Source organism: Lepus europaeus, chromosome 21, assembly GCF_033115175.1.
Source record: "Lepus europaeus isolate LE1 chromosome 21, mLepTim1.pri, whole genome shotgun sequence".
Classification (NCBI taxonomy): Eukaryota; Metazoa; Chordata; class Mammalia; order Lagomorpha; family Leporidae; genus Lepus; species Lepus europaeus.
Genome location: NC_084847.1, coordinates 24,908,101 through 24,935,544, shown reverse-complemented (window position 1 = coordinate 24,935,544; position 27,444 = coordinate 24,908,101). Strand labels below are relative to the sequence as shown.

Sequence of the window (27,444 nt, the reverse complement as noted above, 5' to 3'; positions counted from 1 at the left end):
TGGCGTGGGCACCGAAATAGACCTTCTGGATCCTCTCCGGTGTGCCGACTACTTCCTTCCCGGCTGCAGGGCTCAGGGCAGGGGCCGCGTCCTCCCCTGCAGAACCAGTCAGGTGTCTCCTTAGCACAGGCCGCCTCCCTGTGCCTCTGCTGGGAGCCAGCACCACACCTCTACTCAACTGTATTCCAATAATTTAATAGAAAATTAAATAATAAATAATACGAAACAGATCGAGAAGATGGCTGAGCTGGCCCAGGCCCAGGCCAGCCTAGTCCAAAGTTACAGGGCAGGGGGGACGGCAGGGGAAGGAGGGGGTGGGGGCTCCCGGGGTGGTGGCTGTCGCCAAGATCTGTCATGACACTTGAGCGTGGGCTACATGCTAAAAAAACACAAAGGGGATTCGGAATCATTCAAAACCAGCCGCCAGGCAGACAGCAGGACGAGGCTGGGAACAGAGGGACTGGTGACGGCCCTCAGTGTGGGAGGGCTCTGCTGAGGGGGCGGGGTTCCCCATGGTGTCAACAGTCGCGGGAACGGGTGAAGAAGAGCCACAGTGACCTGTACATGCGGTGAAGGGGAGACCCACGACTTGGCCAGCAGAGTCGGGGCAAAGGTCTGGGAAGGGGAGGGAAAGAGGAAGGGGCTGGGGTCGGGAGGCAGGAAGGTGGGGCAGGGTCAAAGGTCAGTCCTTGAACACAATCTGCTGGCCGTGGGGACGCTCGTCGTGGGTGATGTGGCGCCGCACGTGGATCCTGCGGACGCGGTGCTCCCGGTTCTCTTCGTCCTCCCCTCGGCCTGCCCGACCTCCTCCAGCCGCGCCTCCTGTGGCCTCCAGGAGGGCAGGGTCTGGGCCCCGGGGAGTCTCGTAGATCAGAATGTTCAGGGTCTCTTCAAAGATCCGGGCCTCTGGGAATTCCACCTGCGAAAGGCCACAACCCGCCGTGGTCCAGCAGCACAGAGCCAGCCCCCAGCCCTGGTGGCTCCTGCACTGGCCTGGATGTCTCTGCACCTTCTTCATTTTTTTAAGATTAACTTATTTATTTGTAAGGCCGAGTTACAGAGAGAGAAGGAGAGAGAGAGAGTGAGCGAGCTTCCACTCGCCAGTTCACTCCCCAGCCGGCTGCAATGGCTGGGCCGGGCCAGATGGAAGCCAGGAGCTTCGTCTCGGCCTCCCACATGGGTGCAGGGGCCCAAGGACTTGGGTCATCGTCCACTGCATCTCTCAAGCTGGTAGCAGGGAGCTGGATGGGAAGTGGAGCAGCTGGGACTCCAGTTGGCGCTCACGTAGGATGCCTGTGTCACAGGTGGCGGCTTTCCCCACTACATCCTGGTGCTGGCCCCTGCGACATCTTTACTCAGCAAAGTCCCGCTTCAAGGCCCAGCTCTGCAGTCAGGCAGAGTGACTGTTTCCGCTCCTCCGTGGCCTCGTCTCTTCGTGCGGCAAATACTCACCCAGGGACTGCGCTGTCCCAGGGGTCCTTCCGCACCCTGGGGACAAAGCCCCTGCCCACAGGGAGCTTACATTCTAGTGGGGAGACTCACATATATGAGGGTCTTTTTTTTAATTTTTATTTTTTTATTTTTGACAGGCAGAGTGGACAGTGAGAGAAAGAGACATAAAGGTCTTCCTTTGCTGTTGGTTCACCCTCCAATGGCCGGCACACCGCGCTGATCCGAAGCCAGGAGCCAGGTGCTTCTCCTGGTCTCCCATGCGGGTGCAGGGCCCAAGCACTTGGGCCATCCTCCACTGCCTTCCCGGGCCATAGCAGAGAGCTGGCCTGGAAGAGGAGCAACCGGGACAGAATCCAGCGCCCCAACCGGGACTAGAACCCGGTGTGCCAGCGCCACTAGGCGTAGGATTAGCCTGTTGAGCCATGGCGCCGGCCAACATATGAGGGTCTTCAAAAAGTCCGTGGAAAATACATGTAATGAGAGACACCACATGCACTTCAAAATGCTTTGGCACCAGAATAAACTTATCTCGTAATCCCATTTCTCCACAAACTGAGGTAGCCTCGTACACTTAAGAGAACGTAAACTGAGTTGGATGATGTCGGATGCTGGGAGAGGAAGCAGGTGAGGCTGGCCATGGCCAGGCAGTTCAGGAAGGCCTCCCTGAGGTGCCGTCCACCTGGGTGGACAGCCAGAGGAGGTGGTCTGTCTGGGGAGGGGCAAATGTGAAAGCTCTGGGTCAGGAGCGAGGGTCAGCGAGGCCAGTGCCACTGGGATGAAGCCAAGAGGTGACTGGGGCATTGCCCCTGCCTGGCCTTGGAAGGCGGGAACCACCACAGTTCCTAATCAAGATGCACTCTCCTGATTGGTTAATCTTCAGGCCCCGCCCAGCCCCTGTGGCAGTGGGCATGTCCTAATCGAGATGCACTCTTATGACTGGTTTATCTTCTGGCCCGGCCCAGTCTGTTATAGTGGGCATTTGGGGAGTAAACTAGTGAATGGCAGCTCTCTGCCTCTCCAATTTATATATTTATATATAATTCTTTTTTTTTTTTTAAAGAAAGTTCATGAGGGAAAGTGTCGCAAAGAAAGTGCTGGTCAGCTTGGGCCTAAAAATGAAATACGTGTCCATTGGGCAGACAGGGACGAGGAAGAAGAGGCCAGCAGTGTGGCATGACAGGTTAAGCTGCCGCCTGCGATGCCTATGTCCCATATCAGAGTGCCAGTTCGAGTCCCAGCTGCTCCGCTTCCAGTCCGTCTCTCTGCGAATGTACCTGGGAAGCAGTGGAAGGTGGTCCAAGTGCTTGGAGCCACATGACACCCAGATGGAATCCCTGGCTCCTGGCTTCAGCCTGCCCAGCCCTGGCTGCTGTGGGCATTTGGGAAATGAACCATCAGATGGCAGATCCACCCCTCTGTCTGCCTTGTGAGTGAATGAATGAATGAATCTCAGAAAAAAGCCTTCCAAAATGTGGGACGAGTGTGCGCAGAGGCAGGTGTGAGACCGCACAGGCTGCCTGGAGACTCGCAGTGCCCGGGGTGGGGGGCCCGAGGGCATCCGTCACCCAGCTCAGCCTGCGATGAGGCAGGGCCGCTCCTGCCCTCGGCACAGCCCGCGATGAGGAAGGGCCGCTCCTGCCCTCGGCACAGCCCGCGATGAGGCAGGGCCGCTCCTGCCCTCGGCACAGCCCGCGATGAGGCAGGGCCGCTCCTGCCCTCGGCACAGCCCGCGATGAGGAAGGGCCGCTCCTGCCCTCGGCACAGCCCGCGATGAGGCAGGGCCGCTCCTGCCCTCGGCACAGCCCGCGATGAGGCAGGGCCGCTCCTGCCCTCGGCACAGCCCGCGATGAGGCAGGGCCGCTCCTGCCCTCGGCACAGCCCGCGATGAGGAAGGGCCGCTCCTGCCCTCGGCACAGCCCGCGATGAGGAAGGGCCACTCCTGCCCTCGGCACAGCCCGCGATGAGGAAGGGCCGCTCCTGCCCTCGGCACAGCCCGCGATGAGGAAGGGCCGCTCCTGCCCTTGGCACGTCGGTCCCCTGGGAGTGGAGCCTGGCTGCGGTGCTTCACACGGAGCAGATGCTTGGGAAGCCTTTGCTGAGTGCCAGTGACTCGGGCCTGCAAGCTCAGCGGGACCTAAGCAGCCATCTGGTCCGAAGTTCGTAAGAGCCTCTACGTGGGGGTGCAGCGGTGAAGCCCCGGCTTGCGGCGCTGGCGCTCCCGGCTGCTCCACTTCCCACCCAGCTCCCTGTAATGCGTCCGGGGAAGCAAGGGAGGAGGATCCAAGAGCTTGGGCCCCTGCACCCGCATGGGAGATGCGGAAGAGGCTCCTGGCTCTGGCCTGGCCCAGCCCATGTCATTGCAGCCATTTGGGGAGTAAGTGAACCAGTGGATGGAGGCTCTCTCTCTCTCTCTGTCTCTCTCTCTCTGTCTCTCTAACTCTGCCTTTCAAATAAATAAAGTAAATCTTAAAAAAATAAAAAAAGAACACCTTCTATGTGGTGACAGACATTTCCGGGTGTCTACGGACCTTCCGTAGGGGAAAAGGCACACCCCACCCCCAAACCTGAGCATTCTCCCTGGGGACTAGATAGCCTTAAAACTCGTCCGATGGGCTAAGCGTGAGTCCTGCTCTAATCAGCACCTTCATTTCGCAGGCAGTGAAACAGAGAGGGGTGGGCGTTGTGGCACAGGGGCTGCGCTGCTGTGCTTACTCTGCCTCTGTATCAGAGTGCTGGTTCCCCACCACCCCGCACTTCCCATCCCGCTTCCTGCAAACGCGCCTGGGAGGCAGCAGGTGATGGCCCCACGGCCACCCACGTGGGAGACTGCATGGACTTGCTGGCTCCTGGTTTCGGCCTAGCGCTTGCTGTTGGTTATCTGGGGAGGCCACCAGTGGATGGAAGATCTCTGTCTCTCCCTCTGTCATTCTGCCTTTCAAATCAGTTCATCATTAAAAAAAAGAAAAAAGAAAAGAGAAACACACACACACAGAGGTGACTTGCCCTGCGTTACACCCCGGACCATGGAACCCTGGCTCCCGACTCCTGCCCGCCCCCACCAGGCCCTGACCCCTGCTGACCTTGGTCTGCTTCTTCTCCGTGGCGTAGACGATGGAGGTGCAGCACACCTCGGCGATCTTGCGGCCCTGCCCGTAGAAGGACCAGCAGCAGATCTCGTCCCCCAGGACGTCCTTGAGGAAGAGCAGCCGCCCGTGGAAGCGCAGGGCCAGCTTGTCAAACAGCTCGATGTTCTTCAGGAGGTTGTCATCGGAAGTGCTGAGGAGCGGCCGGGGCCTCAGCGCCACTAGCTCCCTCCGCCCTCCCCTCCCCCGGGTTCCTAGCACTCTGGTCCTGCCGGGGGTCTGGCGCCCCCAGGGAGCTGCCTACCCTCTGGGGCCCAAAGGAAGGCGCATTTGCAGAGCACAAGCCAGTGCCCCAAGAGGCCCTGCAACCAGGCTGCTGCCAGCCCGGCTCCATCCAGTGACACCAGACGAGTCACCTCAGCTCTCAGTGCCTTGGTCCCTGCCCCCGCCCCTCCCCCGTCTGTGAAATGGAAGTCGCGAGCACACTGTACGTCACCAAGGACTGTGTAAGTGGACATGCAGGGTGCACCCAGAGCAATGCCAGAGAGAAAAATCCACCCTTGGCACGGCCCAGCCATTGGCACTGCCATTGCCACCCAATCCCCTGGGCCCCAGCTCTCTGGTCCCCGGCCTGAAGCTCAGAAGTGAACATGAGCTGTCCAAAGCACCCTGGGGTGAGCGCCAGGGCAGGCGCTGCTGGAGTCCCTCTGCAGGGCCCTAAAGCTGTGTGGGCTGGGGGGGGGGGCAGGGCTCCACCCCCCCCCCCGCCGGCTCCGCCCCCGCCCCACACCCCGCCCCCGCGTCACCTGGTGTAGGAGTACTTGTTGTTACTGCGGTTGTGCAGGAGTTTCACCACGGGCTGTGGGGGGAGAGGACAGAGGGAGGGGGGTCAGGCTGTAGGGAGAGGCCCCGCCTCCAGGGCTAGGGTGTGGGAGCTCACCTTGGAGGTGCTGGCCAGGAGCTGCTGCTCCTCCCGGGGAGATGTCACGGTGGGGATGACGCACAGCGGGGACAGGGTCTCCCTTTTTTGCTGGGGAAGAAGAGGAAGGAAGGTGGTTAATGGCATAACCAAAGGTCTTTCGTGCCCCCACTTAGAAGCCTTTGGGGGAAAATGCAGGCTGCTTAGTGGCCCACGGGCAGTGCTGACGTCGCTGGCCTCACCTCTACCACTGTGCCCTGGCCCCGCTGGCTCGGGCCCTGTCGACTGCCGTGCGTCCAGCCTGTGGCCACCATCACTGTTCGTCCCGCCTGCGCTGCGCTCAGCTGTCTGCAGAGCTGGCTCCGTGGCCCGCGCAGATCTCAGCGCCAACAGTGCCTCTGAAAGGGCTGGCCCACCTCCCCGCCGGCGCAGCCTCCTCCCTGCACATTAACGGCTCACCTCGCCGTCTTCACATCTTCACAGCACTTAGTCCTGGGCATGCTTTGTTTTCTTTTTGTACATTTGTCTATGGTCTGTCTGCCCCTCCACCTCACACAGGCAGCAGGTGCCCAGCACACACATGGAGCTCAACACGGATCTGTTGGCTGAAACCCATAGGCCGGCGCCATGGCTCACTAGGCTAATCCTCCGCCTAGCAGCGCCGGCACACCGGGTTCTAGTCCCGGTCAGGCACCGGATTCTGTCCCGGTTGCCCCTCTTCCAGGCCAGCTCTCTGCTGTGGCCCGGGAGTGCAGTGGAGGATGGCCCAAGTCCTTGGGCCCTGCACCTCATGGGAGACCAGGATAAGCACCTGGCTCCTGCCATCGGATCAGTGCGGTGCGCCGGCCGCAGCGCGCCAGCTGCAGCAGCCATTGGAGGGTGAACCAACGGCAAAGGAAGACCTTTCTCTCTCTCTCTCTCTCTCACTGTCCACTCTGCCTGTCAAAAAAAAAAAAAAAAAAAACAAAAAAAAAAAAAAACAAAAAAAAACCTGGCTGGGTGGGAAAAGGTGGAGAAAAGACCAGAACCAGAAACATGGGCTTCTTTCTTCTCTGCCTTCCAAAATCTTCATGGTCAAACCCCTTTCACCTCGCCCAACCCTGAAAAACTACAATGTGAAAATCTAGAATTCTAGAAACTCTTACGACTTCTTCTAAAATTACTATTGAAGGACAAATATCTGCAATTATTTAGGTCAATTTTTACCTAGAAGCAAAGAGGAGGGAGTGAGGCTCCTGGATAGTCAGATACACTACAAAGCCATGGTGATGTGAACAGGGTAGTTCTGGTGCAGAAACAAACGAAAAACCCAGTGGACATAATAAAGAACCACGAAGCAGGCCAGTGCATGGACGAGGACTGCTGTTTGAACAGACACCTGAGGGCTGGCGTTTGGCGCAGCAGGCTACGCCGCCACCTGCCACACTGGCATCCCATACGGAGGGCTCATTTGAGTCCCCCTGCTCTGCTTCCCGTGCAGCTCCTGCTAATACACCCAGGAAAGCAGCAGAAGGTGGCGCACGTACTTGAGTTCCTGCCACCCAGGTGGGAGACCCAGATGGAGCTCCAGGTTCCTCCTTCAGCCTGGCCCAGCCCTGGCAATTGCAGCCATTTGGGGAACGAAGCAGCGTGATGTCTCTTTCTGTTTGCCCTGCTGTGTTGCTCTGCCTTTCAAACAACTACACATTCAAAAATAAACAAATTAATTAAAGAGGACACCACACACAAGTGAGGGTAAGTGTGGGGTGTGTATTAGTTATCTACTGCTGTCTGACAAATTCTCCCAAACTTAGCAGCTTCAGTTTATAAAGAACATCTATTGTTTCCACATCGGAGAGCCAGGAGTGGGTTAGCCGCGTGGTTCTGGCCTGGGCTCCTTAAGGAAGCTGTAATCAAGATGTCGGCCGGGGCTGCAGGCATCAGAGGCACCGCTGCCTCTGCAGGATCCGCTTCTGACAGAGCACATTCGGACAGCTGGCAAGTCCACGCTGGCCGGGGCCAGGAAGTGCCCAGTTCCCGCCACTGGACTTTCCCACTGGCATGCCCGAGTGTCCAGACAGCTTTCTTCATGGCATCTAAGGGAGCAAAGTGGAGGCCTTGTCTTTTTTTAAAATTAATTTTATTTATTTGAAAGACAGAGTTACAGAGAGAGGTAGAGACAGAGAGAGATCTTCCATGCACTGGTTCACTCCCCAGATGGCCACAATGGCTGGAACTGTGCCAATCAGGTTTCCCATGTGGGTGCGGGGGCCCAAGCACTTGGGCCATAGCAGAGAGCTGGATCGGAAGAGGAGCAGCCGGGACTAGACCTGGTGCTCATATGGGATGCCAGTGCCTCAGGCCAGAGCTTTAACCCACTGCGCCAAAGCACCGGCCTGAGGCCTTGTCTTTCATGACCTACCTTTGTCAGCCTTTCCAGTATGGAAAGACAGAAGGGAGGGAGTGAAGGGGACCAGAACCAGCGGGGTCCCTGGGGACTGCCTTGGGGCCTGGCTCCGCAGTCTACACTCTAGCCCTCACTGATTCCCATCTCTCTCACCCGCACAACACACACCCCCTCTTTTTAAGCTCAAATCATCTGTATGCGTCACTGCTCAAAGCAGAGTCTTATAATCCACATGAGGTCCCGGTGGGGATCGTTCCCTAATTACAGCTCCCGAAGTACACTTCCTCTCTAACTCAAGGCAGTGAGCTGGAGAGACGAGTTCCCTCCTCCACGCGCAGGATCTAACGGAAGAGGCCTGGAATAACCACAAGGAAGGCTCTCCTTCAATCGTGGAGAAGCAACAGGAGGCAGAGAGAAGTTCCTGGCCCAGACACACGCTGGGAACTCGCCGCAGCCTCCTCCTGCCCAGCGCTCCACGGCTCCTGACCACATCACACGATCCTGGCTTTCCACGGACGTGCGTGGCTGTCGGTTCCTCGGCCTGCTTCCTGCCTGCCTAAGTTTGGGGATCCAAAGGCCTCTTTCTTTTGCTCTGTCCCCTTCAGCCCAAGCTGACTGGATTTTTGCCAATACAGTTCTCTTTAAAACTTTACTGGGTGTTGGCCGGCGCCGTGGCTTAACAGGCTAATCCTCCACCTTGCGGTGCCGGCACACCGGGTTCTAGTCCCGGTCGGGGCGCCGGATTCTGTCCCGGTTGCCCCTCTTCCAGGCCAGCTCTCTGCTATGGCCCGGGAAGGCAGTGGAGGATGGCCCAAGTGCTTGGCCCTGCACCCGCATGGGAGACCAGGAGAAGCACCTGGCTCCTGGCTTCGGATCAGCGAGATGCAGTGGCCATTGGAGGGTAAACCAACAGCAAAAAGGAAGACCTTTCTCTCTGTCTCTCTCTCTCTCTCACTGTCCACTCTGCCTGTCAAAAAAACAAAACAAACAAACACTTTACTGGGTGTCCTGGAAGTCTCGCGTTCACTTTTGTTAGGAAAGAGCCACCCCCACGCACCTCGGCAAAGCCTGCCCTTCTCTCCTTGGGGCGTCTGCGAGCCCGTGCAGGCGACATCGTCTGAGAAGCCTGATTATCGGATGCAGTGGTCTCGGGGGCAGCTCCTTGGACTGCTCTGAGCTCTGCACCAAGGACTTTATAAATCACACCCACAGCTTCATCGTCAGACCACGCTTTCCTGAGAGTATCCTGTATTTAATCTCGCCTGCCAGTCATCTGTTCATCTCCGTATCATGCAGTACCTGGAAAGGCTGGGGATTTGCAGACCCATCAATTTCTGTCATCTTCCCCACCCCCCCAACTGTTCCTTTAGCATACTAGCTCCTCTCTCCTTGTACTGTCAACGAGAAAGCCGGTGGTCCCTGGAACATTCTATCTGGAAGTCTCCTTGGTTAGGTTATTCTAGCCAGTCCTCTGGGGAGCCAGGGAGAGTCTGTACGTTTTACAGCACAGCAGGAGACAGCGTTGCTAAACCTCCTGTTAGTCAGCAAGGATCCCCTTTCTCTCTGTGTCATGCTCTTCACTGGGGTGCAAGCCCTCGCTGCAGTCACCAGACTTCTCGTCCCGGAGTCTCTGGCACTCTGCAGGCTTTTATTACCCCTCTCCTCAAAGTGCTCTCGGCTCTGCCCACTTCCTAGTTCCACACGACGTCCAGGGCAGGTGTTTGCCTAGTAGTTGCACCTCTGGTTGAGACAGCCACACCCCATGCCTAAATTCAAGTCCTGCTTCCGCTCCTGATTCCAGATCCGGGCTAAGACCCACCGGGGGGGGGCCAGCAGGTGCCTACCACCCATGTGGGAGACCTGGATTGAGTTCCTAGCTCCTGGTTTCTACCCAGGCTGTTGTGAGCCCTGGATGGACAAATCAGCAGTTGGGAGCTCTGTCTGTGTCTCTCTGCCTTTCAAACAGAATAAAAACTACTTCCACATTCAGGGATTTGTCATGGCAGACACCCCACCCTAGATATTGAAATCTGTTAGCTACTGCTGGGTAAGAAATTACTACAAACTTAGCGGCTCAAACAGCAACGCACATTTATTGTCTCGCACAGTTTCCATGGTCACACAGCGGCGTGGTCCTGGCCCAGGGTCTCACACGAAGCTGCCAGGGCTGCGGTCCTCTGCAGACTTGACTGCGCCTCCAGGGTTTGCTTCCGAGGCAGCTGCTGCACTGCCTGCGAGTCTGCGCCGGCTGCTGGCTGCTGGCTTCACTTCCTCATCAATGGACCTCTTCCCAGGGCTGCCCGAATGTTCTCACCCGACAGCGGACTCCCCCAGAGTGAGTGACCCGAAAGAGAGGCAGAACCTGCAGTGCTCTGTACCCCAGCTGCGAGTCACCCTGTCGCTTCTGCAACATCCTGTAGGCCACACAGGTCAGCCCTCCTCTGTATGGAAGCAGATTCAGCGGGAGCCTGACTACCAGGAGGTGTGCATCACTGGTGGGGCTCTGGATGCCCAAATCCCATCCTGGAACACCTGGGTTCAAGTCTCAGCTCTGCTCCTGATTCTGGCTTCTGCTGATGTGGACCTTGGGCAACAGCAGGTGATCACTCAATTAACTGGGTGTCTGTCACCCACGTGGGAGTCCTGGATTGAGTTCCTGCTTCCTGGCTTCGGCCTGGCCCAGCTTCTGCTGTTACAGGCATTTGGGGAATGAAGCAGCAGATAGGAGATCTCTTTTGAGTCTCTGCCTTTCAAATAAATAAGCATTTAGGGGCTGGTGCTGTGGCACAGTGGGTTAATGCCCTGGCCTGAAGCGCCGGCATACCATATGGGTACCAGTTTGAGACCCGGCTGCTCCACTTCCAATCCAGCTCTCTGCTATGGCCTAGAAAAGCAGTAGAAGATGGCCCAAGTCCTTGGGCCCCTGCACCCACATGGGAGACCCAGAAGAAGCTCCTGGCTCCTGGCCTTGGATCGGCTCAGCTCTAATCGATGCGGCCAACTGGGGAGTGACCCAGCGGATGGAAGACCTACCTCTCTCTCTCTCACTCTCTCTCTCTCTCACTCTCTCTCTCTCTTCTGCCTCTATTCTCTCTGTGTAACTCTGATGTTCAAATAAATAAATAAAATCCTAAAAAAAAAATAAGCATTTAAAAAAAACCCCAACAATTTCTCAAGTTGACAATGGAAAAGATGACTTTACAAATAATCCCCTGTAGTAAGGTTCAAGAAATGATAGAATTACAATCATTCTACACCCCTACTGAAGTCATCGATTCAGTCAAGAATTATCAGTTGTGTTGCTGTTGAGAGGTAACTGCCATGCATACTGTGCACCTGCAGTACCAACCGGATCGCTCTATGGCTGGCAACAAGGAAACACAACAACAGTGGAGGAATCAAACTTCTAGCGCCTGAATCCAGGGGCCAGTTCCGGGCATCATTAATCACGGGTAAGATCAGCAATATTATGGGAGTCTTGGGGTAACCCAAAAAGAAATACAGCATGTTACCTAAAATGCATTCTAACTCAAAGCCTTACTACCAAGCCTTCAAATCTGCGGTCTAGCTTTCAGGAAATTCCAGACAGGGTAGGGTGACAGACCAAACGACACCACAAGTGAACAGCCAGCAGGTCTGGAAAGTGGGCCATCCTCCAGGACAACCGGCGGGCTCTTCAACAAGTCAGCACGACAAGAAAACAGAACTGGCTTGGACTGGCAGAGACACAACAGAAACGACAAGCAGACGTAATGCGAGGGCAGGGACTGAATCCTGGTTTAGATGATCCGGCTATGAAAACCATTTCTGGAACAACTAGAGAAACTGGAGTGTGCCCTGAACATGAGATGGAAATTGTATTGAGATGGAAAGATGTCAATTTTTTTTTTTTTTTGACAGGCAGAGTGGACAGTTAGAGAGAGAGACAGAGAGAAAGGTCTTCCTTTGCCGTTGGTTCACCCCCCAATGGCTGCTGCAGCTGGCGCGCTGCGGCCGGCGCACCACGCTGATCCAAAGCCAGGAGCCAGGAGCCAGGTGCTTCTCCTGGTCTCCCACAGGGTGCAGGGCCCAAGCACTTGGGCCATCCTCCACTGCCTTCCCGGGCCACAGCAGAGAGCTGGCCGGGAAGAGGGGCAACCGGGACAGAATCCGGCTCCCCAACCGGGACTAGAACCTGGTGTGCCGGCGCCGCAGGCGGAGGATTAGCCTATTGAGCTGCGGCGCCAGCCGAAAGATGTCAATTATTAACAACTCCAAAAAAAGAAAAAAATCAGATATGAAACAGTAAATACAATGTGATTGTATTTTGGTAAAAACATCCACATCCACACACACACAAATACCTGGAAAATATATATATTTGGTGCTCTTATTTTATTAGTTATCTGTGTTTGTTCACTTCTACAATTCATAAATACTGCTGTAGAAATAAAAAAAAAATGGTCATTTGTAATTTAAAATATCAAGGAACCTGGGGTAGGCATATAACACAGTGATTAATATAGCACTTGGGGCGCCCACACCCCACACTGAGTGCCTGAGCTGGACTCCTGACTCTCCTTCAGAATCTGGCTTCCTGCTATTAGGCACCCTGGAGGCAGCAGGTGATAGGTCAAGTACCTGGGCCCCTTCCACCCACACGAGACATCTAGACTGAGTTCTAGGCCTCTAGGTTGGCCTGGCTTCCTCCTGGCTATTGCAGGCCTTTGGGGAAACAATCAGCAGATGGAAGCTTGCTCTCTTCCTGCCTTTCAAACAAAATGAAAACAAATAAAGAAAAAAATTAAATATCAATCTACTAAATATTAAACACTAAACTTACCAAATACCAGATGCCAGAGATAGGTAACATCCTAAGAGAAAATATTGGCAACGTCGAAAACTGCAAGGAGTTAATATCTATAACATGTTTTTCTCATCTGGGGTTTTTCATGTGAATCTCAAAACCTAGCAAATCATTTGAGTATTTTCTGAACTCTCCTAAGGATGGTAGGTAAATAGCACCATGCCAGATGTGTGGGAGAAAACGGGATTATGTATAACACATGCCTTAAGGCATATATAAAACATGGCCTTATGTAAGATGGCTTAATTCTCCCTACAAACTAAACTCCAATGTGCTGCACATTCCTGCCAAAGCTCTAAGAGAAAGCCAGGAAGCTCAGCGGAAAACTTGGTAAGGCAGATGAAGAAGCATTCACAGAAGGGGACACCAAAAAAGCTAGTGAGTGCGTACATGAAAAGATGCCCAACCTCATTGGTGCTCAGAGGCATGCAAATTAAAGCAGGATCACTCTCCCAGCCATCCGACTCGCAAAACTAGAAGGCTGGATGATGCGTGTGTGGTTCAGTGAGAGTGTAAGGTACTACAGCCATCCGGGAGAGCAACCCGGCGACACTGAACCTCCCAGCCATCCCACTGCCAGCTACAATTGCGAGAAACTCTGCACAGGACCACAGAGGATGGGTACAAGGGTGCTCACAGGGGCACTGTCTGCGAGGGCAGGAAGTGGGAGACAATCTAGGTCTCCAGTCTCAAGGGAATGTATAAAGAAAATGGGGGGAGTAAAGCCCATAGATTCCTGGGCAGCCATCAGAAGCAAAGAACCAGATGTAAACGCAACAGTGCAGACAGATCTTAAAAAAAAGTATTGCACTGACAAACTACAAAACACCACATGACCCATTACTCAGTGCTGTGTTTGGAAATGTATATAAAACAAAGCTTTAGCTTTTCCAGGGTACAAACACAATCCAAGCATTTGTATCCAAAAATTAGACTAGGATGGGTGCCCCTGGGGAAAAGCGCAGTGGGCAGGGGACTGGGAAGGAGGCGAGGTAAATTGAAATGTCGTGGCTTAACAGGCTAATCCTCCGCCTTGCGGCGCTGGCACACCGGGTTCTAGTCCCGGTTGGGGCTCCAGATTCTATCCCGGTTGCCCCTCTTCTAGGCCAGCTCTCTGCTATGGCCCGGGAAGGCAGTGGAGGATGGCTCAAGTCCTTGGGCCCTGCACCCCATGGGAGACCGGGAGAAGCACCTGGCTCCTGGCTTCGGATCAGCGAGATGCGCCGTCCGCAGCGGCCATTGGAGGGTAAACCAGCGGCAAAAAGGAAGACCTTTCTCTCTGTCTCTCTCTATCCACTCTGCCTGTCAAAAAAAAAAAAAAAAAAAAAAAAGAAATGAAAGGGAAAGATCTGCACAGGCCAGTGCTGGCCAATGGCACACGCAGAGCTGGCGGGGAGGGGCGGGGACAGTCTCAGCGGAGCCTGGAGCCTGGAACGGGGGCAGCGGAGCACAGGAGGAAAGCACCGCACTTGGGGGTCAGAAGACCTGGGGCTGAACCTGCCCTCTGCTGCATACTGGCTTCTTCCTCCTTGGATGGATCACCTGACCATCCTGTTCCTTTTTATGTCAAACTCGGGAACAAGCTGCAGACAGAAGCAGAGAGCAGCATCTCTCCAGACACACACTGGGTGTGCGATCACATCAGCTCCAATTTAAACTATAAAGCAAGAACGCACTTCGTGGAGTCCATTCAGTGTCTTTCAAACCACAACTGGAAATCCACTAATGGATCATGAAGTAAGTTTAATGGGTCCCAAACAGCATTGGAAATACATAATAATAAAAAAAAAAATCAGAGTATCCTACAAGTATCATTTTATGACACTCTTTTTTAGTTATATACACGTGCGTATAAAATGCATTTTTCAGCCGGCGCCACGGCTCACTAGGCTAATCCTCCGCCTTGCGGCGCCGGCACACCGGGTTCTAGTCCCGGTTGGGGCGCCGGATTCTGTCCCGGTTGCTCCTCTTCCAGGCCAGCTCTCTGCTTTGGCCCGGGAGTGCAGTGGAGAATGGCCCAAGTGCTTGGGCCCTGCACCCTGTGGGAGACCAGGAGAAGCACCTGGCTCCTGGCTTCGGATCAGCGCGGTGCGCCGGCCACAGCGCACCAGCCGCGGTGGCCATTGCAGGGTGAACCAACGGCAAAGGAAGACCTTTCTCTCTGTCCCTCTCTCTCTCACTGTCCACTCTGCCTGTCAAAAAATTTAAAAAAAAAAAAAAAGCATTTTTCCCTCCTAGGGGCTGCAATCAAAGAGTTTGAAAAACATGGCAATTGTTTATACCTTTGGATTTCAAGAACCAATAGATACTTGTGGAGAGAACAGAAAGTTGTTCAGAGCTGCCACTTTTTAATCTATAAAAATACATAAAAAGAAACTCTTGTAATCTCCTACCACTGTTGTATCATAAAAGAATGAACACTTTAACACTGTAGAGACAGAACAGACTAGAAAGCTTTCTGTAGCCCATTACCGTGGACTGCTTTTCCTCAGTCCCCTATCTCTTGGAATACGTGGTCAGAACGCAGGAGGTAGGAGCTGCCTCAGTCAGCTCTGGGGCGGCGACACCAAGCCCTGCATCCCGGCTGTGCTTTCTAAGCCCGGCTCCTCAGAACCCGCAGGGACCCACAGAAGCAGGGACCAGCAGGTGGGGCTGTGACTGGGAGTGGCTTCTGCTTCCAGGGGCTTTCACTTGAGGAAAGGATTTCTTTTCTTTTTTTTTTTTTTCTTTTTGACAGGCAGAGTGGACAGTGAGAGAGAGAGAGAGAGAGAGAGAAAGGTCTTCCTTTTGCCGTTGGTTCACCCTCCAATGGCCGCCGCGGTAGCGCGCTGCGGCCGGCACACCGCGCTGTTCCGATGGCAGGAGCCAGGTGTTTATCCTGGTCTCCCATGGGGTGCAGAGCCCAAACACTTGGGCTATCCTCCACTGCACTCCCTGGCCACAGCAGAGAGCTGGCCTGGAAGAGGGGCAACCGGGACAGGATCGGTGCCCCGACCGGGACTAGAACCCGGTGTGCCGGCGCCGCAAGGCGGAGGATTAGCCTGTTGAGCCACGGCGCCGGCCTGAGGAAAGGATTTCAATGCTAGATAAAACGGCACAGATGAGGAGGGCCCCAGGGTGAGGGGTGGGGGGCGACGCCGCCTCCCAGGATTGCAGCACATCACCATCCCAATTCCAAGGTAGGTGTTCTCCCTCTAGTGGCTCTGGGAACTGTGCAGGGCTCCTGGGCAGGGGAGAGGACAGCCCCGGGGTCGTGTTGGAGGGTAATTGCTCAGGTGGTCCTGTAACAGCTGGGTTGGCTGGGCAGGAGCAGCAAGCAGCAGAGAGCAGTTATTTAACCATTGCAAGGGTCTCAGCGTGAGGGAGTGAGGGGGCCTGCCTGAGGGACAGTTCCGCCCTCCCCCCAATTCTCTGGGGCTACGGCCAGTCACAGCTGGGCTCTCCGGGCAGGATCTGGGTATCCTTTTTCCCATTCTGGTATCTAATGGCTTGGGCCACGCTCCCGGGGACACGGGCACAGGAACTCAGGAGGGAGGGGAGGGCCCTCACCTGCAGGGCCAGCTGGCAGTCCTCGATCAGGCCCTGTACCAGGTAGTAGCGCGCCTCGCCCAGCAGCTCCCCCAGCTCTCGGGCACTCTCAGGCAGTGGCACAGACCCGTCCCGCAGGTAGTTGAGGATGGTACCAAAGTGGCGGCCGCTCCGGTCAATCAGCACCCAGCCTGGGGAGAGGCAGGAGGGAGGGTGGCTTTGCCGTGGGCCCTGAAGCTGCTCGATCTTTATGAAAAAAGAATCCCATGGCCACAAGAAAGTCTTGAAAACTGATCTGTCTCAAACCTTGGCCGGGTCAAGGAGCCTCCTTTAAAAACATCCCTCGTGCGTTCCCCCCTCATTTCCTCCTGAATCTCTTCTATAGCGGGAAGGCTCTCACAGCCAGAAAGTTCTTACGCTGCAGGTACTTCAGAAAGGGCACATACAAATGGAATTACTAGGGGCTGGCACCTTGGCGCAGTAGGTTGAGCATCTGTCTGCACAGTGCTAGCAGCCCATGTGGGCACCAGTTCGAGTCCTGGCTGCCCCACTCCCGATCCAGCTCCCTGCTATGGCCTGGGAAAGCAGGAGATGGCCCAAGTGCTTGGGCCCCTGCACCCATGTGGGACACATGGAAGAAGCTCCTGGCTCCGAGCTTCAGATCTGCCCAGCTCCAGCCGTTGTGGCCCTTTGGTGAGTGAACCAGCTGATGGGAGACCCCTCTCTCTGTAACTCTGCTTCTCAAGTAAATAAAATTTTTTTTTAAAAAAATGGAATGAATGGCTAAGTTTATTCAGGCACAGAAAATGTTTAAAACCCATGAAAAGTTTCTTTGTAGCATGCACTTTCCATTTTCTTTCTGAAGACCCCTCATACACCTGGCCTTCAAACTTCTCCGCACCAAAGTAAACTTAATTTTCATTCCACTTTTCCACAAACTTTTTGAAGCCCTCGTGCAGAATTACCTAATCAATAAACCTCTAACCCCTAATGTTAATGCCAATCATCCTATTCAAAATGTCTACGCCACTCTCCAGTTCACCGCCCATTTAAGCTGTACGGTCTTCACAGGACTTTTACTCCCTGCAGTTATGTTTGTATGCTGTTTGTTTACTTGCTTATTGCTTTATTTATTGTGCCCCACCCCTACCTCCCTAAAAAGACTCATCTTGTCAGATCCGCTCACCAAAGTCTCTCCAGCACTAACTGGAACTTCACAAACACTGAATGAATGAATGAATGAATGAATGCTTTGCCTTGGTATCTTCTCCCCCACTTCTGAATTGTCCTGCCCTCTCCTATTAACCTCTTCTGAAACCCAAGCCCCCCTGAAGCAAACCTGGGCACGCGCCACGCAAACCTCAATGCAACCCTCCTACGGGTTAAGATTCACCTGCCAAGGGAACTCCCCATCACCTCCTTCTCCTGCCACAGTCTGCATTTACTGATGAGCCCTAGAGTGTTCAGGGACTGTGTCAGGGGACCAGAGACACCGACAGCTCTCCACGCAGAGAGGGGAACAAAAGGCTGGGGGTGGGGGGCGGGACACTGAGGGAGGCTGCCCGGAGGCCGCTGCTGGCGGCAGGGCTGGCTCTCACGTCTTCCGAGACGAGGGGGTGAGGGGTGGAAGAGCTGGTAACGGGGATGATGAAGGCGCTTACGGTGGTGCCTGGCAGAGTTAGAGGTTCCGCGAAGGCCGGTGACGGCAGAGGGCAAGGGCTGGAGGAGGAGGAGGAGATGAGGAGGCAGGGGCCGGAGCGAGGGGAGACGTGAGACGGGGAAGGGGCACGAGCGAGCCGGGACGCCGGGGTCTCCGGGCGGCGCACCTACCTCCGGCGTCGGTGAGCACCTCCACCCGGCCGCTGAACATGGCCTTGAGCATGGTGTCCTGTCCCGTGAGGGTTCGCAGCGTGGTGTAGTGCAGCGAGCCGCCCACGTTCAACTTCACATACTTGCTGTTCGGGGTCAGCGGCTTCAGACCGTAGGCGGTGGAGCCAGGCTCGAGACCCGAGGGCTTAGGGGCTTCCAGCGACAGGGCCGCGGCAGCCGCCGGGCCCGAGGCCTCGGCCGACATGCCAGGTGGCGGCGGGCAAGCAGCGATCCCAGGTTCTATCCGTGTTCTCCGGCCTGCTCCCACAGACCCCGGGATCCCGGCTCTCCAGCCGCACAGTCCGGCGTACACGCCCACTCGCCGCCGCTACTCCAAAACACCGGCCCTTCCGTCCATTGCGCTCGCACCACCCGGAAGTAGGCGCTGGGTATCTGCGCAGGCGCGGAAGGCCCCGCCCCTGACCCTGGGGGCGTGGCCGCGAGTGCAGAGCATGCGCAGTCGTCTAAGCAGCGAGTTCGCTTGCGGACTGGGTTGCCCCAGCAGGGCGAGGAACCGGAGAGATGAGGCTGAGGAAGCGCGCGGCCCCCTGCCGGACGTGGAAAGCGAAATTCCCGGGCCGTGGTGGGGTCTCTGCTCCCCGAACTCCGTGGGCATGAAGGGGAACCTCGCTCCGAGAGGACGGGGTGTTGGGCAAAGTGTCCACTTCCCAAGCCCGTACCCTGACAGGATATGAGAACAGAGCCCCGAGGCGGGAAGCTGTTAAAGGAGGCGGCAGCGGTGCTAGGGTGCGGAGGAGGCAAGGCCTCTGAGGAGGCAGTGCTGAGCTGAAACTGAGAGGGAGCGGCAGGTGCGGAGACCTCGAGCGGGAACAGGCTTGGTGTCTCAGCAGAGAGAACTTCCGGGGTGGCCGGAGCCGACGGGACAAAGACTCCCGGGTAATGCGCTACCTAGCATCCAACCCGGAGAGAAAGAACGCACTGTTCACGAAAACTATGGTGGGAGAGACGTGTTCTTAGCTGACCTGACCCGCACTCGGGTTAGAGGCATAGAGAAAGATGGTTTTCATCGTGTGCCTTCATGTCTGGCCAGGGAGGTTAGCTGGAAGAAAACCAGACACAGGGTTAGAGCTCTGGTTTCAACTTTGCCACCCATTCCCTGGGATGTAGCGAGGAACTCAATCCAGGTCTTCCATATGGGTGGTAAGGACCCCACTACTTGAGCCATCGCCTGCTGCCTCCCAGGGTGTACCTGAGCAGGAAGCTGGAATTGGATACAGAGATGGGACTCGAACCTGGGTACTCCAATATGGGATGGATGCAGGAGTCCCAGCTGGCATCTTCAACTGCTGCACGTGATGGCCACCCCAGGGGTGCACATTTAAATGCCTGCAGGAGATGGTAGGAATGCGAATGAGCAAAGTGGTCCAGTCTCAAGGAGACATGGGCCTGGTACGAACCAGAGAGCACAAGTTCTACCCAAAGGGGTCAGCAGTTCTGATTTTCAAGTGTAGCAGAGGAAAAGAGAGAAGCAATTGCTGACAGCTGGGGCCGATTTGCATGCTTCCTTCCAGAAAGCCTTGGTGTTGCCAGGTACTGGCTTGGCACCCACAGCCGGGCTGCGGTGATGTCCCGTTGAGCATAAACAGTGTCACTGAACAGCCTCCGACGAGGTGACTCAGTGACAGGTGGGTGGAGAAACAGACCATTCCCTAATCACGTCTGAACCCAAAAACGATCGCATACTACAGACCACCAACATGGTCTAACCCGACCCCTTCCCCCACAGCGTGAGTGACGGCCGCTTCTTGACCAAGCACAGCTTTCGCCATCGTTCATTCCTGTCATCTTCCAGCTGACATCAGTAATCTAACTGAGAAAAATGAGTGTGCTTCCTGTCAACGTGCAGCCTAGAGCAAAGCCCCCTTCCCTGAGCCCTCCTAGGAAATCCCACAGCAAGCCCAGACCCTTCCCACCGGGCATCTGTGTTCGGCCTCTCTTGCTCGACCACAGGTGCGTTCCTGGTGGTCTCTGGCTGAAGAGCACCCAGACATGGAGAATCCGCAGAGGTTCAGCCAAAACTTTCACTTGGCCTGGGGTCCCTTAGCTCTAGTCATTGTGTGCCTATTTGGAATCCCATGTGTGTTGGCCGCGTTTGAGGTATCATCCTGCCCATGACTGCAAGATGAGTTCTTGCCAAATTGAGCTCTGATAATTGGTTGAGACTCTTTAAGCATTTGGTTGATTTTGTTTTTGTTTTTTCACTCTTGGAATTTTTGGTTATCTGATCAGGTTTTTATTTTCTCTTGGTGAAATTGTTTTCTTTTGTTTTTGTTTTTGTTTTGTTTTGTTTTAGGCTATTCCTATGGTCTGTCTGCTTGTCTGGATTATTCTGTTTTTATTTGAGAGACAGAGAGAGGAGGAGTACCCCCATTGGCTGGAGCAACCCAGATACCCACAGTGGCTGAGTCTGGGCCTACCCAAGTCAGAACTCCATCCAGGTCTCCCTGGTGAGTGGCAGAAGCCCAACTATGTGCGCCATCAGAGCTGCCTCACGGGGTCTGCACTAGCAAGAAACAGGAATCAGGATTCAGAAGTGGACATTGAATGCAGGAGTTCTGACCCAGGCATCTCAGCTCCTAAGCCAAACACCTGCCACTGCCTGCCTGCCTGCCATTTTGAATGTTGTTCGTCTTAAAGAGGAAAAGTCTATTTGGACAAGACAAATGTGCAGGCCTGGATTTTTAGGGGTGTCACAGCCTATGACTGCTTAATCTCTAATGACTGCACTATTTGTCCCTTTAGGAGGTTGGGAATGACAACTGCTCAGGGACTCGTTAGCATCCCAGAGTCTGATTTTTTTTTTTTTTTTTTTGGACAGGTTGAGTTAGACAGTGAGAGAAACAGAGACAGAGAGAAAGGTCTTCCTTCCATTGGTTTACACCACCCCCCCCCCGCCCCAAATGGTCGCTACAACCAGTGCGCTGCGCCAATCTGAACCCAGGAGCCAGGTGCTTCCTCCTGGTCTCCCATGTGGGTGCAGGGCCCAAGGACTTGGGCCATCCTCCACTGCCTTCCCCGGCCACAGCAGAGAGCTGGACTGGAAGAGGAGCAACCAGGACAGAACCGGCGCCCCAACCTGGACTAGAACCCAGGGTGCCGGTGCTGCAGGTGGAGGATTAGCCTAGTGAGCCGTGGCACCAGCCCGAGAGTCTGATTTGATATCTGAATTAACGGGACAAATTCCTCCATCAATCAAAGGCCAAGAACTTTGTCCTACAGCCAGCCCCAGAAGCTGTATAATTCAGAAGAGATTTTCAGATCGATGTCCTTTGGACAAACTTTGTCCCAGGTCACTATGTCAAAGCCTTGATCAAAACTTCTGTGTCCCTGCAAACCACTTTACTTGCTTTCTTCTGCCCAGAATCTGGTTTTCTCTGGTAGCTAATCAGTGAGGATCAGCCTTTGATCAAGTTATGTTGATAGAAATTTGCACAAGCACCATCCTTAAGCATCCTCATCTCAAATAAACTAACCCAAAGTGTTGCTCCCTTCATGTCTTTTCACGACTATGCTAACTTGTGTCCTTACCTTTCTGACACAAGATTTTTTAAAAAAAGATTTATGTATTTATTTATTTGAAAGGCAGAATGACAACAAGAGAGAGTCAGAGAAAGAGATCTTCCATCCCCAAATGACAACAGCCAAGGGCTGGGCTGGGCTGAAGCCAGGAGCCTGGAGCTCCATCTGCATCTCCTACGTGAGTGCAGGGGCCCAAGAACATGGGCCATCTTCCACTGCTTTCCCAGGAGCATTAGTAGGGAGGCGAATTGGAAGTGGAGAAGCTGAGACTCAAACCAGCACTCAGGTGGGATGCCAGCACTACAGGCAGAGGCTTAACCCACAGCACCACAAGGTGGGTCCCTGACTCATGCAGTTTTGCCAAGGACAGTTTGGAATAACGGTGGCCATTTAGAGGAACTTTTGTTGAGAACAAGATCATTCAGTTGGGAGGTACTTCAGAAAAAAAAGAGAAGAAATCCTCATGAAGAAATTGTTAGTCTTGTTTATCAAAACCAGATTATTTTTGTCTGACATAGATGATACTTAATTTCTGTACTTTGAATATTAATTTAAGCCTTTTTATGACATTTATTTATTTGGAAGGCAGAGTTACACAGCGGGGGTTGGGTGGGGAGAGTGACAGAGAGATCTTCTATCTGCTGGTTCACTCCCCAGATGGCTGCAAGGCCAGGGCGGGGCCAGGCTAAAGCCAGGAATCTGGAGCTTCTTCCAGGTCTCCCACGTGTGTGCAGGGGCCCAAGCACTTGGATCATTTTCTGCTGCTTTCCCAGGTGCATGAGCAGGGAGCTGAATGGGAAGTGGAGCAGCCAGGACTCTGCTACACCACAGTGCCGCCCTTAAGCTGACTTTTAAATGACACAGCTCCGTTACACTGCCAGATGCTGAAGTTGTTTGTTTTTAAGATGTATTTATTTGTTTGAAAGGCAGAGTTACAGAGGCAGAGAGAGAGAGAGAGGTCCTCCATCTGCTGGTTCACTCCCCAAATGGCCACACAATGGCCAGAACTGTGCTGATCCAAAGCCAGGAGCCTTGAGCTTCTTCTGGGTCTCCCACACAGGTGCAGGGGCCCAAGCACTTGGGCCATCATCTCCTAATTTTTTTTTAATTTGCTTTTTAAAAAAAAAAGATTTATTTATTTTAAAAGCAGGGTGACAGAGAGAGGGTGGGGGAGAGAAAAGAGAGAGACCTATCTACTGGTTCACTCTCCAAATGGTCACAATGGCCAGGACTGGGCCGGGATGAAGCCAGGAGCCAGGAATTCAATCCTGGTCTCTCACATGGGTGATAGGGACTCTATCTCAGCCATCTTCCATTGCACATTAGCAGGGAGTTGGATCAGAAGTGGAGCAGCTGGGACTCCAACTAGCATTTGATATAGGATGCTTAATCCACTGTGCATTGACAGCTGCCCCTAAAGCAGACTTTTAAAGCACATAGCTCCATTACATTGCCAAATGCCTAAGATAATTTTTTTTTTTTGACAGGCAGAGTGGACAGTGAGAGAGAGAGACAGAGAGACAGAGAGAAAGATCTTCCTTTACCGTTGGTTCACCCTCCAATGGCTGCTGCAGCTGGGGCGCTGCGGCCGGCGCACCACGCTGATGCGAAGCCAGGAGCCAGGTGCTTCTCCTGGTCTCCCATGTCGGTGCAGGGCCCAAGCACTTGGGCCATCCTCCACTGCACTCCCGGGCCATAGCAGAGAGCTGGCCTGGAAGAGGGGCAACCGGGACACAATCCAGCACCCCGACCAGGACTAGAACCTGAAATGCCGGCGCAGCAGGTTGAGGATTAGCCTACTGAGCCGCGGCACCGGCCTAAGATACTTTTTTAAATCAGCTATAATGTCATTCTGTGTGTGTGTAGAAATCTATTTTTCCACATTTAAACGGTCTTCCCTGTCTTTGCAGAAGGAACAAATTTTAGCCCTTTAGAGTGATAATTTCATATTCATCAGAAGTAGTTCCCTCTCACTTTTTTCTTCGAAAGTATTAAAGATGAACTAATCAGAAAGTTGTTCCGTTTTATGTGTACACTCTAGGGAAATCTCATCCAGTTAAATAGTCAGAAATGTCTAGAAGAAATAAAATGTTATTAAAATGTGTGTTTCCTTTGTGGGCACTGAAATGTGTATTTATGTAATAGCCTTTGTTATTCTAGTTACAAGATAAGAAAAGGCTTAGTACTAAGACAAAAGAAGACCTTTTGGTATTGTCTAGTTCTTTAATTTTTTTTTAAGATTTATTTTGTTGGGGCCGCCGCTGTGGCATAGTTATTTGAGCCTCCGCCTCTGGCACTGCCATCCCATATGGGCACCAGTTTATGTCCTGGCTGCTCTTCTTCCAATCCAGCTCTCCTATGGCCTTGGAAAGCAGTGGAAGATGGCCCAAGTCCTTGGGCCCCTGCAATTGCATGGGAGACCCAGAAGAAGCTCCTGGCTCCTGGCTCCTGGATCCTGGCTCCTGACTTTGGCCTGGCCCAACCCTGGCCATTGTTTTCATTGTTTTAATTTTTTAATCCAGAAGATATGCTGATTATTAATATAACATCTTGAAAGTAATTTCATCAGGGACTAGTTCTAAAATTATTAGTAAATTATCATTATGACAAAAAAGTTACTTGATAGAATATTTGACTTCATCCTTCTCTTTAAAAAAAAATAGCTGAAACGTTTTTGAATTTCTATTATTGATTGGAAGTAGAGCAGCTGGGGTTTGAACCAGAGCCTATATGAGATGCCAGGACCGTAGGCAACAGATTTATCCATTATGCCACAGCACTGGTCCCTATACAAAGGTTTTAAAATGTCATCAAGAGGCTAAAGGTAGGAGTGACTAATACTTTGTCCCAGAAGCTCATTCTATATGGCCCAATTTTAATCTCATTATATCACAGAAACTAGCATGTATTTCAGACTCATATTGGACCATATTCTCCTTTTTCATAATGCTATTGTTCTCCATTGAGGAGCGAACCAGCAGATGGAAGACCTCTTTCTGTCTCTCACTTTTTCTATCTGTAACTCTGGCTCTCAAATAAATAAATATGAGAGAGAGAGAGAGAGAATTTTCCATCTGCTGGTTCAGTCCCCAACTGGCTGCAATGGTATGGGCTAGACCAGGCCAAAGCCAGGATCTAGGAACTCCACCCGTGTCTCCCACATGGAAGACACTTGGGCCATCTTCTGCTGCTTTCCCAGATACATTAGCAGGGAGCTGGATCGGAAGTGGAGCAGCCGGGACTGGAACCTGCACTCAGATACAGGATGCCAGCATCGCAAGTGGCACCTCAGTACACTGCACCACAATGCCAGCACCCAGTTCTTTAAATTTTAATTTGCCATGGAAAAATAGTGCCCATGTAATATTGTGGTTTGTAGAAGATCAGGGTTAATTTTCTCATAATGTGATCCTTCTCAGTTTTTTATATTGATTTTCTGAGTTAGGTTGCAGGATTTTGTGACAAAAAATGAGAAGGAGGGAACAGCCTTCATCCAACTATAGATAGTCTTTTTTTTTTTTTTTTTTGACAGGCAGAGTGGACAGTGAGAGAGAGAGACAGAGAGAAAGTCCTTCCTTTTTCCGTTGGTTCACCCCCCAATGGCCGCTGCGGCCGGCACACTGTGCTGATCCAAAGCCAGGAGCCAGGTACTTCCTCCTGGTCTCCCATGGGGTGCAGGGCCCAAGCACTTGGGCCATCCTCCACTGCCTTCCCCGGCCACAGCAGAGAGCTGGACTGGAAGAGGAGCAACCGGGACAGAACCGGTGCCCCGACTGGGACTAGAAGCTGGGGTGCCGGCGCCACAAGCAGAGGATTAGCCCAGTGAGCCATGGCGCCGGCTTACAGATAGTCTTTTGACAATCTCCTGATGAGCAGAACCTCGGCAACATGGAGAAGCTGAATAATGGACTAAAGCCCTGAGGCTGACTCCATCTGCCTTGGCCAAGGGGGCACTGAGCAAGAGGAAGTAGACTCTGACATCCCACAGTGAGCCTGGCATGGCCATCTCCGTCTTTAATGTTGACGGAGTCAGAGTGACACAGCCAGGCTCCTGCTTCTCGTGACAGTTTTACAGAACAGCGACATTACAGAGACACAGCTGCTGTATGACTGTGCTGGATCAAGATAACAACAAGACCACGCTGTACTCATATCTGAATGCAGACATAAGAACATTATCCAGGGGCTGGCATTGTGGCACAGAAGATTAGGCTGCTGCCTGCGAGGCCAGCTCCCCAGAGGAGCAATGGTTCAAATCCCCACGGCTCCACTTCCAATCCAGCTCCCTGCTGAGGCACCTGGGAAAGCAGTGGAAGGGGTGGGCCCCTGGCACCCATGTGGGAGACCCTGATATAGTTACAGGCTCCTTGCCTCAGTCTTGCCTAGTCCCGGTTGTTGCAGCCTTTTAGGGAGTCAACCAGCAGATGGAAAGCCTCTCCCTCTCTCTTTAACTCTGTCTTTCAAATAAACAAACAAATCTATTTCTTTAAAAAAAAAAAAAAAGAAATTACCCGAACTATTTAATCTTATCCCTTTCCTCTTACCTTGTAAACAAAAAATTCAGATACTCAAATGTGGGGATGAGCATTAGGGTCAGTGGTTAAGCTGCTCCTTGGGATGCCTGCCTCCTATGTTGGGGTGCCAAGGTTCAAATCTCGGCTCTATCCTCCATTCCAACTTCCATCTAATGCACACCCTGATGAGCAGCAGGTGAGGGCTCAAGTATGTGGGGGTTCCTACCATTCATATGGGAAATCTGGACTGAGTTCCAGGCTCCTGGCTTCAGCCTTGCCCAGCACTAGCTGTTGCAAGTGTTTGGTAAGTGAACCAGCAGATGGGAGATCTCTTTGTGTCTCCCTGTATGTCTGTGTATCAGGCTTTCAAAGAAATTAAGTGAATAAATCACCGATCTTTTATGAAGATACCCAATCATACCCTTTCTGCTAGCATCCAGACCAGAGCCCAACCCCTTCCTTGAACATCCCCAGAAAGCTACAACAGGCGTTGGTCCTCCAAGTCGTCCCCAACACTGAGGTGATGGAGGTCTCTCACGGTTGCCTGTGATGTGTGGGTGCCTTTACTGCAATGACTCAACCCAACTTTGTTCAATTTTTTTTTAAAACAGATTTGTTTACTTATTTGAAAAGCAGAGTAACAGTGTCGGGGGGGAGGGGGAAAGACAGAGAGAGAGAGATCTTCCATCTGCTGGTTCACTCCCCAAATAACCTCAATGACTGGGGCTGGCCCAGGTAAAAGCCAAGAGCCAGGAACTCCATCCAGGTCTCCCACATGGGTGGCAGGGCCCAAGTACTCGGGCAATCTTCCACTACTTTTTTTTTTAAAGATTTATTTGTTCTATTTGAAAGGCAGAGTTACAAAGGGAGTGCAAGACAGAGAGAAAGAGAGACAGAGAGAACATTCTTCCATTCTCTGGTTTACTTCCCCAATGACTGCAGTGGGGCTGGGACTGGGGCTGGGCCAGGCCAAAGCTAGGAGCCAGGAGCCAGAAGCTTCTTCTGAATCTACAATGTGGGTGCAGGGGCATTAGCAGCAAGCTGCATTGGAAGCAGAACAGCCAGGACTCGAACCAGCACCCATATGGGACGGCAGCTCCTTCTGTTGCTTTTCTAGGTGTATTAGCAGGGAGCTAGATTGGAGGCAGAGCAAACAGGACTTGGACTGGCATTCCAGTATGGGATGCCGGTGTCGCAGCAGCGGCTTAACCCAGAGCATCACAATGCCAGCCCCAATTTGTTCAATTTTCGGTGTGTCCTTGGTGACCTTGACACAGAAAGGCCTGGGCAGTGGAGACTAGATTTTT

The 27,444-nt window shown here is 53.3% G+C and overlaps 1 protein-coding gene across 2 annotated transcripts; it reads right to left on the bottom strand.

The window, feature by feature from the left end:
* Positions 1 to 203: 203 nt before the first annotated feature.
* On the bottom strand, positions 204 to 18,457 carry KCTD13 (potassium channel tetramerization domain containing 13). 2 transcript variants are annotated; one of them, XM_062179864.1, is made up of 6 exons: positions 18,045 to 18,457; positions 16,236 to 16,405; positions 5,476 to 5,565; positions 5,342 to 5,394; positions 4,533 to 4,728; positions 204 to 919 (listed from the first exon to the last, which is right to left on the bottom strand). In XM_062179864.1, exons 1-6 carry the CDS (start codon positions 18,286 to 18,288, stop codon positions 683 to 685), a joined length of 990 nt encoding a protein of 329 aa, XP_062035848.1. In that variant the 5' UTR covers positions 18,289 to 18,457; the 3' UTR covers positions 204 to 682. The 2 variants fall into 2 exon arrangements, with proteins under 2 accessions (XP_062035848.1, XP_062035849.1); XM_062179865.1 differs by lacking the exon at positions 204 to 919 and adding an exon at positions 3,633 to 4,380.
* Positions 18,458 to 27,444: the final 8,987 nt, after the last annotated feature.

What these genes read in the sequence shown, in the direction of transcription:
- KCTD13 (XM_062179864.1), bottom strand. Translation starts at nt 18,288, where the DNA reads ATGTCGGCCGAGGCCTCGGGCCCGGCGGCTGCCGCGGCCCTGTCGCTG. An exon ending in ACTGCCAGCTGGCCCTGCAG is followed by an intron (nt 5,566 to 16,235) that starts GTGAGGGCCCTC and finishes CTTCTTCCCCAG; the next exon opens with CAAAAAAGGGAGACCCTGTC. An exon ending in TCCTGGCCAGCACCTCCAAG is followed by an intron (nt 5,395 to 5,475) that starts GTGAGCTCCCAC and finishes CTCCCCCCACAG; the next exon opens with CCCGTGGTGAAACTCCTGCA.